The sequence below is a fragment of the Lynx canadensis genome, chromosome D1 (assembly GCF_007474595.2).
Source record: "Lynx canadensis isolate LIC74 chromosome D1, mLynCan4.pri.v2, whole genome shotgun sequence".
Lineage (NCBI taxonomy): Eukaryota > Metazoa > Chordata > Mammalia > Carnivora > Felidae > Lynx > Lynx canadensis.
In genome coordinates this window covers 109,501,926-109,515,116 of record NC_044312.2, presented here as the reverse complement: position 1 = coordinate 109,515,116, position 13,191 = coordinate 109,501,926, and the positions used below count along the sequence as shown (strand labels likewise).

Here is a 13,191-nt window from a genome sequence, read left to right as displayed (position 1 = left end):
GACTGAAGGGGACACACTCAGCTGGAGTGTGTGCTGCAGATTACTAAGGAGAGGTAACGGGGCTGAGCGAGATTGGGTGGGGGACCAACAGCCTTATCCAAGGAAAGGGAAAAAAAAGAACTCGGGACTCAGCATCCTCACTGTGGCTGGCTGAGTGACTGTTTCAGCCCTCCAGGCTAGCCACAGAAGCTCAATTCATTGGGTAACTTTCATTCATTGGGCTGTGGCTGCTCTGGGATAGAAAAATCTCCGGACTGCAGGACTACCTGGGGACTAGACTAGACATTAGTGACCTAAGATTCAGTAGCTTCTCACCTGAAGGGAGAAGGTTAACTGGAGTTCTGTTTCCACAAGTCCACTAGCTGGAAGGATGATCTCGTTGGAGCGAAGAATCCTTTTTGAACCCTGAAACCAAAAAAAAAAAAAAAAAAAAAAAAAAAAAAGGTCAAATCTGTGTCATCAAAAATCAGACCAAAAGAAATACTAAGTTTGCAAACAACTTTTAAACTCTACAAACATTCTTACCAAATATTTTATCGGTATTTATTATTATCATTAAAATCAAGCCATACCAGAAGTATGATTTTACATGTATTATGTTGTATGTTCATAAAAGATTTTCACATAAAAGTGGTTTATTTTTGGACGTGACTTTTCCAACATCCCCCAGAAGAGTCAGGCAGGTAGCAGCACCATGCTCACCTCAGCCTCCCTTCTTCCTCGCAAATTGACACTTCACTTGCACTGTCTTGCCTTTTCACACGCTTTTTCTTTCTCTTCTTGGATGCTCATTTGTGCTTCTGCACACAGCTAAGGCACTCCCCTTTCAGGTCCCCGCTTAATGTTTTCCCAGGAACCTCTCCTTTCAGCTCCACCTCTTCCAGCCTAAGAATGGGTTAGATACCCCAGCATTTTTAGCTCTAAAGTTGGGCCCAACTATTCCTAAAGTGTAGAAAGAGATCAGCAGGAGGGCCTGAGGAATGCCAATAAATTTGTATAAATTACTTTTTCAAAAAAAATTGAGATTTAAAAACCGTGAAATGTCTAGATCTTGAACACACAGGATCAATGAGTTGATAAATGCATATACCTACGTAACCCACATCTGCCTCAAGATATGCAACATTTCCGGAGTGCCTGGGCGGCTCAGTCGGTTGAGTGTCTGACTCCTGATTTTGGCTCAGGTCATGATCCCAGGGTTGTGAGACTGAGCCCCATGTTGGGCTCTATGCTGAGCATGGATCCTGCTTGAGATTCTCTCTCGCTCGCTCTCTCTCTCTCTCTCTCTCTCTCTCTCTCTCCCCCCCACTCCCTGGCTCATACTCTCTCTAAAATAAAATTAAAAATTAAAAAGAAAAAAGACGTACATTTCTATCGCTCCAGAAAAACTCTGTGATCCTGCCCAGACAATCCTACACTGCTCTCTCAGAGGCAAGCACTGTTCTGACTTCTTTCACCACAGGTTAGTTTTACCGATTCTAACATTCCGTATAAATGGGGTCATACGGTATGCGCTATTCTGGTTGGGCTTCTTCAAACATCATCTTTGAGGTTCATACAGGGTGTTGCATATATTAGCAGTTCATTCCTTTTTATTGCCGAATAGAATTCTATTCTACTGTTGCTGAACATTCACATTTGTGTTGTTTCTAGTTTTTGGCTACTATGGCCAAAGCTGCCATTCTTGTTAGAAGTCTTTATAGACATATGTGTTACTTTTTCTAGGGCAAACACCTAAGAAAGGAATTGCTGGGTCTTAGGGTAGATGTATGCTTAACTTTATGAGAAACTGCCAGACCAGTTTCCAAAGTGTTGGTACCATTCCCACCCCAGCAGCAGTGTCTAAAAGCCCCAGTTGCTCCTTATCTTCACTAGCAGTTGGTGCGATCAGGTCTTGATTCATGGATTCTAATGGGTACGCACAGTGGAATATCACTGTGGTTACAATTTGCATTTCCCTGATGACTAATACTATTAAGCACATTTTCATTAGTTTATTGATCATTTGTAAATCTCCATGTAAATCTCTATGAGGTGCCTGGTCAAACATTTTCATCCAGGTTTTTTTATCTTGTTTTTGAGTTGTAAGAGTTTTTTAATTTATACAAGTCACTTGTCAGACATATGTATTGTAAATTATTTTCTTGTCTATTCAGTTTATTAATGGTATCTTTGGATGAAGTATTTAATTTTGACCAAGTCTACTTTATTATTTAATGGTTAATGCATTCTGGCTCCTATCTAAAAGATCTTTGCCTACTCCAAGACTGTGAAGTTACTCTGCCATGTTGGAACAGATATTCTGCTGCTTCCTTGTAGAAGTTTTATAATTTTGGGGCACCGGGTGGCTCAGTTGGTTAAGCCTCTGACTTCGGCTCAGGTCATGATCTCGCGGTCCATGGGTTCGAGCCCTGTGTTGGGCTCTATGCTGACAGCTCAGAGCCCGTAACCGCTTCAGATTCTGCATCTCCCTCTCTCTCTAACCCTCCTACACTCACACTCTGTCACTCTCTCTCAAAAATAAACATTAAAATTTTTTTAAAAAAAAATTTTATAATTTTAGTTTTTATATTTAGGTTTCTTATCCATTTCTAATTATTTTTAATTAGACTGAGCCACCTAGGCGTCCCTCCATTTCTAATTTTTAAAAAATATTTTTATTTATTTTTGAGAGAGAGAGAGCGAGAGAGAGAGAGCGAGCATATGAGCTGTGCTGACAGCAGAGAGCCCAATGTGGAGCTAGAACTCGTGAACTGTGAGATCATGAGCTGAGCTCAGGTGGGGACACGTAACCAACTGAGCCACCCAAGCACTCCTAACTTTTGCTTTTACAAAATGCAAATTTTGCTTAATGCAGGAAGGAAAATCTAAATACAATATTTCAGAATATTTTTGTAACTAGAATAGAATTGTAATTAGAATAGTTTTGTAACTAGAATAGAATACCAATTAAAATAACAAAGGAAATTCTGCCTTGTCTGTTAGAAAACACTTTTTGTAGTAACCGCTATTACAAACAAGAATCTTGACAAAGTTTTCACCTGAGTTCATTGATTTTTAAAATCTCTGTAAAATGAATCTCAGAAATGCTGAGAGAATTCAGAATGTGGCTTATATATATATAGTGGTGGTTTCAACAAAAGGTAGGAAACATTTGGCAATATTTAGAGATATTTTTGGTTGTTATAACTGGGGTGGTATCTGTGTGTATGTGAGGTATTTCTAGAGCGTAGAGGTCAAGGTTGTTGCTGACCATCCTATGATGTACAGAGCAGACCCCACAACACAATGATCTGGCCCAAATGTCTAGAGTGCTGCTGCTGAGAAACACTGTTCTAGCTGAAACCTCATCTCCACTGAAGACATGCTTCTTGGGTAGTTCTCTCAAACGGTGGCTGCTTTTCTCCTATAATGCGCACACTTGGCTTGGAGATGAGGAAGATGTCCTCCTTATTTTCATTACCAGCTCTAGAACATTCTCCCTTCCACCTCGCCAAAAACCCTATTCTGAATTGATACCCTCAGTTCATACCACCCTCTATTCCCTACTGTGGCTGGGATCTTTAACTGTAGTCATTTCTGCTTATTTCTTGATTTCAGCTCCTCACTCACTGTTCCTTTCCCCGGTACTATCTCAGCCATAAGTCTCTATGGTTTCAATATATGCTCTTTCCAACACCTTGGCTGCCTCAATCTCATAATCCCTCTCTTTCAATGATCTTGTCCTCACACTTGTCTTAGCTACTCACCCACATGATCACATGCTGAATCTTATCATTACCAATAATTACAAGCAATATCTAATCTCAGTTTCATGTACCCCACTCTCTGATTACACCTATCTTTTCAGCTCATTCTCTCTGGTTTGTCAACAATAATTCTTCTGCCAGGGCCTATGATCCAAAGATCCTTCCATTGTTTCAATTTTCCTCATGGCCCTGCTGTCCCTCTTTCCTCCTTACCCAGCTTAAATGCCACAGTCAATCTTTATAAATAAACATGTTCTTGCACACACTCTGTTGCTAGTCTGCCATAGTCATTTGGTAAATTACAACTCTGTTGAAGTCCAACTGCACTAGCTGAACATGCCCAGAAGGAATCATATAATCAGGCGGCCTGGTCTGTCTTTAATACATGTCCCCGAATCTGTAGTGGGCTGACAAGACAGTCTGGCAATTACTCTGTATTTTCCCAAGTCTTTCCCCTTTTCTGCTCTGCTTGATGATGCATTTTTCCTCAAACCCCTAACACCTCCTAACCTCTCCTCACTTTACTTGATAACCTTTATTCCTACTTAGCTGAGAAGATGGAAGCACTAGGAAAAGGGCTCCCACAACTCCCAGCACACTTACCTACTTAGCACATTTGTGCTCATGTCCCCTCCGACCCTCCTGTTACACAGATGGAGGCCCTACTCCCATCTAAAGTCAACCACTGCACTTGGGCACCAGAGCTCATCCCTCCTCACCTGCTCAGATGCTCTTCTACCCAGTCTTTCAGGTCCTACATAATCAACCTTCCTCTTTATTCTGGATCATTTCTATTAGCAAACATGTTGTTATCTCTCTGATCTTAAAACAAAACAACAACCCCAAAAAACCCTCTCTTGTCACCATGTGCCCTGCTGCCTACCAACCCCTATCTCGCCTTCCCTTAGCAAACTCAAGAGCTGTCTATTTTTGCTCTCCTGAAGTCCTCTGCTTTCATTTTTCTTGTAAATGCATTCCAGTCAACCTTCCTGTCTCCACCATCCCGCCAAAAATGCTACTGACAAGGTCTCAAATAACCTTCACTTTAAAGAACCTGATGACCCATTCTCATCTCCTTGGGCTTATCTGCGCCTTTTGATAGTCACTCTTGACTTCCAGCAACACTTCCTTCATCTGGCTTCCAGGATCCCATACTCTCTTTGATTTCCTCTTATCCTCTGGCTGCTCTCTCTTGGCTTCGATTTCCGGTCCTTCCTCTCCTCTCTGACTTCCTAATGCTGGAGTGCCTGGGGCCTCAATCCTTAGACTTGTTCTCTTCTCTGCAGTCACTCACTCCACTCCTAATTATCTCATCCAATCTTAAGGTCTTAATTAAATATACTCTCCAAATTATCTCTCTAGCCCAGACCTCTCTCCTGGACTCTAAACCCATATATTCAATTATCTATTCAACATCTCCTCCTGCATGTTTAATAGGCATCTCAGACATAACACGATAAGCTGAGTTTTGGATCTTTCCCTTGAACCTGCTTCAGCCAGTCTTCTCCATCTCACTTAATGGCATTTCCACCCGCTAGTTGTTTAGGGAAAACCTCTGGCAGGGTGTCTGCCTGGCTCATTCTGTAGAGCATGTCGTTCTTGATCTTGGGGTTGTGACTTCAAGCACCATGTTGGGTGCAGAGATTGCTTAAATAAACTTTAAAAAGAAAAGAAAACAATCCGGTGCTACCCTCATCTCTTGCCTCAACCACTGTTATGGCCTATTAACAAACTGGTCTTCCTGATTCCTCTTCCCTACCTACAGTCTCTTCTCTATACAACAGCCACAGTGATCCCATCACTTCTTTGTTCAAAACCCTCCCATTCACACAGATCGAAAGCCAGAGACTTTGTTATTATCCGCACATATCCTGTTCCTCCCTTACTTCTTTTTTTTTTAAATGTTTATTTATTTTTGAGAGAGAGAGAGAGAGAGAGAGAGAGAACACAAGTGGTGGAGGGGAAGAGAAAGAGAGGATCCGACGTGGGCTCCATGCTGATTGCAGAGAGCCCGATGCAGGGCTCGAACTCACGAACCTTGAGATCATGACCTGAGCTGAAGTTGGACGCTTAACTGACTGAGCCACCCAAGCACCCCCACTATGCCTTACTTCTTTGACCTCACCTCCTTCTGCTTTTGTTCCTCTCCAGCCTCACTGGCCACCACTTCCTTCCTCTTGGTTCTGTCAGAAACATTTCCTGCCTTAGGGCTTTGCTTTGCCTTTTCCCTCTGCCTAGAATGCTCTTTCTCCAGATATTGCATGGCTCCCTCCTTTCACCTTCAAAGTCTTTGCATAAATGTCATGTCTCAATGAGGCCTACCCTGACCACCCTAACTTCTCTCACCTCTGGCATGCTAGATCCCTTTATCTTATTTATTTCCCCACAGGACATATCTCCTTCCAATAGCAACAGCCCTTATTATTTGAACTCTCACTATCCAAATATGTGCTATAAATACTTGTAAAACTTTCTATCCCAATTGCATTATCTGAATTGCAAACCTGTTAAAACCAATCTGTGTGTGCAGGTAACAGGACATAGAGTACAGGGCAGTCCCGGGATCACAGTGAGCACTGGTGCTTTCAAAGCATGGTGCACTACTCTTCTCATCTTTCTCATCCTTCTCCAAAGATTTGCTCTTCATGGGCCACAGTACTTGCTTCTTCCAGGGCCTAGGGCACTACCTACTTGGGTCCAATTTCAGAATTATCTTTAGTACCTTTACATATCATCTTTAAGCTATATAACAGTACATCTTCATTTGCAGTATAGAAGACAATTTATATCTGATACTACAATATCATTACTTATAGTGCATAAAAATACCCATTAATGAGTATTATTACTGCATTAAAAATTAGGTTCCTGTTTTTTTTTATTTTTTATTTGAGAGAGAATGTGTGTGAGTGGGGGAGAGGGGCAGAGGGAGAGAGAGAAAGAATCTTAAGCAGGCTCCACGCTCAGTGCAGAACCTGATGTGGGGCTCGATACCACAACCCTGGGATCATGACGGGAGCCGAAATCAAGTCGGACACTCAACTAACTGAGCCACCCAGGAACCTGGGTTCCTAGTGTTTTAAATGTTTCCTTTTTAAATGCAAAATTATTCATGAATGGTCACCTAAAATTTTAAGAGTCCTGTAGTAATATTTTGAGAAAATAGGTAGAGGGGCACCTGGGTGGCTCAGTTGGTTAAGTGTCCGACTTCGGCTCAGGTCATGATGTCGCGGTTTATGGGTTCGAGCCCGGCATCGGGCTCTCTGCTGACAGCTCAGAGCCTGAAGCCTGCTTCAGATTCTGTGTCTCCCCCCATCTCTGCTCTTCCCCTGCTCATGCTCTGTGTCTCTCTCTCAATAATAAATCAACATTAAAAAAAATTTATAGAGTTGGGACCCTTGGTTTCGGCTTAGGTCACGAACTCACGAACCATGAGATCAAGCCCCACACACAAAAATTATACACCCAAGTAGCTTTTGTTTATGTAGGTACAACTATCAGTATTTACCATATTAGGAATTTAAACTGAGACATTTAAAAATATGTATAGGGGTGCTTGGGTGGTTCAGCTGGTTAAGTGTCCGACTCTTGGTTTCAGCTCGGGTATGATCTCTTGGTTCATGGGTTCAAGCCCTGCATCAGGCTCACACTAACAGCGCAGGGGCATGCTTGGATTCTCTCTCTCTCTCCCTCTGCCCCTCCTGCTCGTGCTCTCTTTCTCTCAAATAAATAATAAATTTTAAAAATATAATAAAAATATGTTTTAATTCACTTAAAAATAATAAACCTTTCACATGTTTACATAAGAACATTTTTTAATGAAAAATGTCTTTTCCAAAACAAAAACAATTTAGTAAGAAGATGGCATTTTTTTTTTAAACAATTTTATTGGGATAGAATTCAACTACTATACAATTCACTCATTTAAAGTGTACATCTCAATAGCTTTTAGTATATTCAGAGTTGTGCAAACATTACCACAATAAGTTCTACAGCATTTTCATCACCACAAAAAGAAACCCGATACTCTTTAGCTGTCACCCTACTAATCTTCTCCCCCTCTACCCCCAACCCCAGGCAACCACTAATTTACTTTCTGACTCTATCAATGTACCTACCTATCATGGACATTTCATATAAATGGAATCATACGACATGTGGTCTTTTGTGACTGGCTTCTTTCATTTATTAGCACAATGTTTTCAAGCTTCATCCATGTTGTAGCATGGATATACCACCTTTCACTTATCCATTCGTCAGTCAATGGACTTGCTTTGTTTCCAATTTTTAGCTATTATGAATAAATGCTGCCAATGAACATTTATGTGCAGTTTTATGTAGACATGTTTTCATTTCCCTTGGGTAATATCTAGGAGTAGAATTGCTGGGCCACCTTATGACTCTATGTCACACCTTTTCAGGAACTGCCAGACTATTTTTAAGGTGGCTGCATGATTTTACATTTCCAACAGCAGTATGAAGGAGATAGCATTCTTTTACATTTCTGCAAATCTCTTAAAAAAAATTTTTTTTTAATGTTTATTTATTTTGGGGACAGAGAGAGACAGAGCATGAATGGGGGAGGGGCAGAAAGAGAGGGAGACACAGAATCGGAAGCAGGCTCCAGGCTCTGAGCCATCAGCCCAGAGCCTGACGCGGGGCTCGAACTCACGGACCGCGAGATCGTGACCTGAGCTGAAGTCGGACACTCAACCGACTGAGCCACCCAGGCGCCCCTCTGCAAATCTCTTTAATGTCTGGCTAATAGTTGGATTCTCCTACCTGCTTCTGTATTCAATTTGTTGCAAAATATTGTTTTGGTTGGGTATATGAAAAAATCCACACTCAAAGAGATACAAAGTTAAAAAAAAAGGAGACTTTTATAGCACTGTTACATATTAAAATCCAATTAACAGAAAAAGGACATCAGTGGCAAAACTGAGAAATCTGAATAAAGTCTTTAATTTAGTTAATAGTATTGTACTAATGATAATTTCTTAGTTTTGATAAAGGTACCATGGTTAAGAAAGATGTTAACATTGGGAGAAGGTGGGTGAGGGGAATACAGAAACTCTATATATTATCCCCGCATCTCTCCTGCAAATTTAAAATTATTTCAAAATAAAATGTTAAAAACAAAACCCAATCCATTGGTCTATTTTGTTCTTTGAACAGATCTTTTACCCAGCATGATTTTGTAACCTCATGCACTGGTCATTTGGAAAACACGGGTTCACTGAATCAGGCAAACCTTTCTACACATTTTACTATACAACTGAGAAAACCACTACCATTACTATCACCACTGATCTCTTCAGTAAAGTCCTTAAGAACTGGGAAGCTGTCAGGCTTATACCGACACATTTTCCAAAATTCTAATTTTCACATGAAAGATCAAATTTTATTTATCATTGGCCAAAAATATTCTCAGTTGTTTCCCTTTAAGTGATAGGTTGTTCATTTTCAAGAAAATATCTTCCAAGTAGCCGAGTCTGAATAACCAGTTTGTCTGTAAGCCCTTCTTTCACATAAAAATGCTATTCCATTACAAAAGCAACTATTTTAATTCACAACTCAATTGCACAAGTGTTTGTTCAAGACAACTGCATACTTCACCACGAGCAGAAGTGCTTTATGCATGTTTCCCATTTCTGTTTTATCCCCTCACTGCTGTATCCCCTGTGCCTAGAGCAATGCTTTGCATATAATAGGTGCTCAGTAAATACGTGTTAAATGAATGAATAAATGAATAAACAAGCCACTGGATAAATGATAACATCTGTAATTACTTTCAGCTGCTTGGAAGTAAAGCAATAAAAAATTCAGGATATTTATAGTTTTTGGGTATAATTTTAAATTTTACAGAATGTTAAATATTTAATCAGGAAATAAAGGACATTATTTCTTTTGGCAAGGCATTTGACTGTGGGGATGGCAAAAGCAGCAGGGAACTTTCAAAACCATACCAACAGTGTTTGTACTGGAAAGCAACAGCTTTTAGCAAAGGCAATGGTTCCTGAAAACTGGAACCCTGCCCATGACCTAGAAATGGGTATAAAATCAGGACAGAAAGAAAAGACGCTGTAAGTCTCCACTTGCACATCGTTGCCGTGTACTTGTTTTTTCAACTCAGGATGCCTGGGAATGTTTCACAGAATTGGGAGGAATTACATGCACAAAGATGAACAGGAAATCAAAATATAAAGTGGGACATGCAGGCATTCATAAAGAGTAATTAAAATACTTTAAGTTTTGAGGACTAAATTAAGATAATGTATTTATCTCAGAAAGCGAGCTGAGGATCTCAGTGTATGGGACACATACTGGGAGTGCCACAGATGTGGATTTTAATGAGGTCACTATTAGAACAATAGACTGCTCATAATAGGTGATCTAGCTAATAAAATGTGCTGGTTAGTAGGAGTTACCATACAGTTCACTACTTTCCAACCAGTAAGAATTCACTAAATACACCATTCTTAAGCTAAAGGATCCAATCATTATTTAATGACTCTAGAATCTCAGTAAACTCTAGGGAGTCATCCTTAGGAAGGACTTACCAGTTAAGGAAGGCCTGGTAGTGGAGTTTAATGACTACATAAATTACCTGCTCTTTAGTTTCTGGTACCACTTCTGCTACCTGGTAATTAGCTGGCAACAGGTAAATTCCTTAACCTTCCTGTAGTTCAGTTTCTCCCTTCTTTCCTGAACTTTGGGAATGCTTAGAGTACGAATGCTTGTGAAATATTTTGGGTCCCTTTAAGATACTGAATAAGTATAAGGAATAAATGGGTGGATTGCCCAGAAGCTAAAATGTTCAGTAAGTTTTTAATTGCCAAATTTGAAACAATAATCTATAAATTTCTTCTACCCTACAGAAAACCTCGAAACAAACACTGGCCACCACAGCAATTTCTGAATCATTTATCCAACACTTTAGCATCTGTATCACTTGATCTTCATACTAATCCTGTTAGAGATGCAAGGCAGGAAGAACCATTTTAAATCTTCAGACAAAGACACTAAAGTTTAAAGAAACTGAGTGGTTTAACTAAGAGACAGAACTGGGACTCCTTAAGTCTCATGAGCTGAGTCATCTTATACTCCTGCTCCTTGCTTGGCTGAGGGAGGGAGGGAGGGAGGGAGGAAGGAAGGAAGGGGAAAAGGAAAAGAAAGGGAAAAGGGAAAAGGGGAAAGGAAAGGAAAGGAGGAAGGGAAGGGAAGGGGAGGGGAGGAAGGGACAGGCAGACCCTCACCAGTATTTCTCAAGTCCCAACAGCAGGCATAAAGTTATCCAGCTTCCTTGGACCCTGAACAAACAATCCTGCTCAACTTACCTGTAGCTTCACAGCAATGACCACCGAGTTAAGATCTTTGTCCATTTCTTTTAGCATGACGAGTTTCTTCAGGGTCAAGCTGAATAGCCTACAAAAAATTTGAGAAAGACAATCCAGTCAAACGTAAGGAATTTAGGAGAAAAGTGATAGATGATCTGATGGGGAAACCGCTCTACCTAAAGAAAGAATGTTAGAATGCCAAACAGCATCCTCCTTTAGTAAAAAAGCACTCTCCTGTTTAACTTTTATTTAAATTTTTTTTTTCAACGTTTTTTATTTATTTTTGGGACAGAGCGAGACAGAGCATGAACGGGGGAGGGGCAGAGAGAGAGGGAGACACAGAATCCGAAACAGGCTCCAGGCTCTGAGCCATCAGCCCAGAGCCCGATGCGGGGCTCGAACCCACGGACCGTGAGATCATGACCTGGCTGAAGTCGGACGCTTAACCGACTGCGCCACCCAGGTGCCCCTCCTGTTTAACTTTTATAAACAAGTGTCAAAAGGTGTATTATTCCATGAATCTCTGTGGATGCCCATTGATCTCAAGCTAAAACTGACACACTTTTTCCCTAATACGTGGGAGAAATTTCTGAGGGGAGACCAAGGACAGGTACAGATGTTTGTTTTGCTTATCCAGTCCCTCTTTTAATTTACATCTAATCACACCTGAAACATTTACAGATGTACATCTGTAGCAACAAGAAGATGATCCGCACAAACAATATAGATACCATTTGCAGAAAATGATTTAAATGGCCACAATTTGGGTTTCAGTTGAATTGTGCTTGAGGTGTGCAGAAAATCTTCAGTGCCACCCAATGAGGAAGTTCCCCCTAACTGAAAGAGACAAGACTGTCCCTTGCTCTGGAGTCAGCAACTGTCATTTGACTTGACCTTGCCTTACCAAAACAGGCCTACCCTGGTCTTCTAGGAAGAGTTGGGAGGGAAACTTTGGATACTGCCTTTCTACTTCTGGTTTAAGTGGTTCAAATCCAGCACGTTCTCTTCCTTGGAGAGGCTCTGACAAATGGGGAGTCACACAAAGGATGCTGCTTACCAGAGTCATAACGAGTTCTCAGACTCCATTTTATGCTTCCTCTCTCTCCCCTGCTGCAGCTATCTTGCCCCTGCTTTCTATCTGTCTTACCTCTCTGCGCTCCTTCCTCATACTCTAAACTCCAGTCATACTGAGTCTCCTTTAGGTCCTTGAGTGACACACACCTCTGGCCTTCTACCAAAGGGCTTGGCAAAGTATAGCTGCTCAGCAAACATCTGTTAGATAAAATGTTATAACTTCCTAATGCCTCCTCATTCACTGACTAGCGCTGGGAGCAAGAGCTACCTCACCTGCGCTCCTAAAACATGCTCAGGTTCATTAAACTGGGATCACCTGGGTTCATGCTCTTTCCTCCAAAATCTCCCCCTCAATGCCTACCCACAGCATTATATGTTTCTCTTTCCCCTTCAGAGCAGAGACATGCTGGCCCAAAAGGAACTCTGGTTCTGCCAACATCAAAGGGATTATTACATTCCACAGAGTTGGCTATTAAGAAACGTATGAACTATGTTGTTCAACTATGTATCTTCAAGCCCTGCTAGAAAGGAAAGGGAACATGACTGGATGAACAAATGGAAGAGACTGGATATGCTGTTTTGTTCCTCATTGAAGGCTGCTATTTATGAACGCTTTCAATGGGTTAAGTTTTTGTTTCTTTCCAAAGCAAACATTTTCTAGCTTCTGACTGATGTATCTATATCCAAGATATAAAGAGTCACAGAACTAAATCTGGGACACATACTTCTTCCCCTCTGCTTGTTATCCTTCTTCACTCTTTTACACATTCCATACATTTAGTGAGCATCTCTTGTACTCTGGGTACCAGGTTAGTCGTTGGAATTGTAGAGGGATGTGGTTCTCAGCCTCATGGAGATTATACACACCAGAGGGGAAGACGAGTAATGACTTACATTACACTCCTTGCCCTCAGCTTTTTCATGTCCCATAAGGCTCTGGACCATCTTTCCTTTTCCATAACATGTAAAAATTGTTGGGTAATACAGCAGAATTTTGTTAGGAAGGAAAAACATATCATAGACCAACAAGT

The 13,191-nt window shown here is 41.0% G+C and overlaps 1 protein-coding gene across 4 annotated transcripts in view; it reads right to left on the bottom strand.

Moving 5' to 3' along the window:
- The window catches only part of PACS1 (phosphofurin acidic cluster sorting protein 1), a 150,836-nt gene that overhangs the window by 30,982 nt on the left and 106,663 nt on the right, over positions 1–13,191 (bottom strand). For all 4 annotated transcript variants that reach the window (XM_030331179.1, XM_030331182.1, XM_030331180.2 and 1 more), the window contains exons 2-3: positions 11,087–11,174; positions 316–405 (exon numbers count right to left, since the gene is read on the bottom strand). In XM_030331179.1, the coding sequence (XP_030187039.1) occupies positions 316–405; positions 11,087–11,174 (178 nt within the window). The remainder of the gene's footprint in view (positions 1–315; positions 406–11,086; positions 11,175–13,191) is intronic.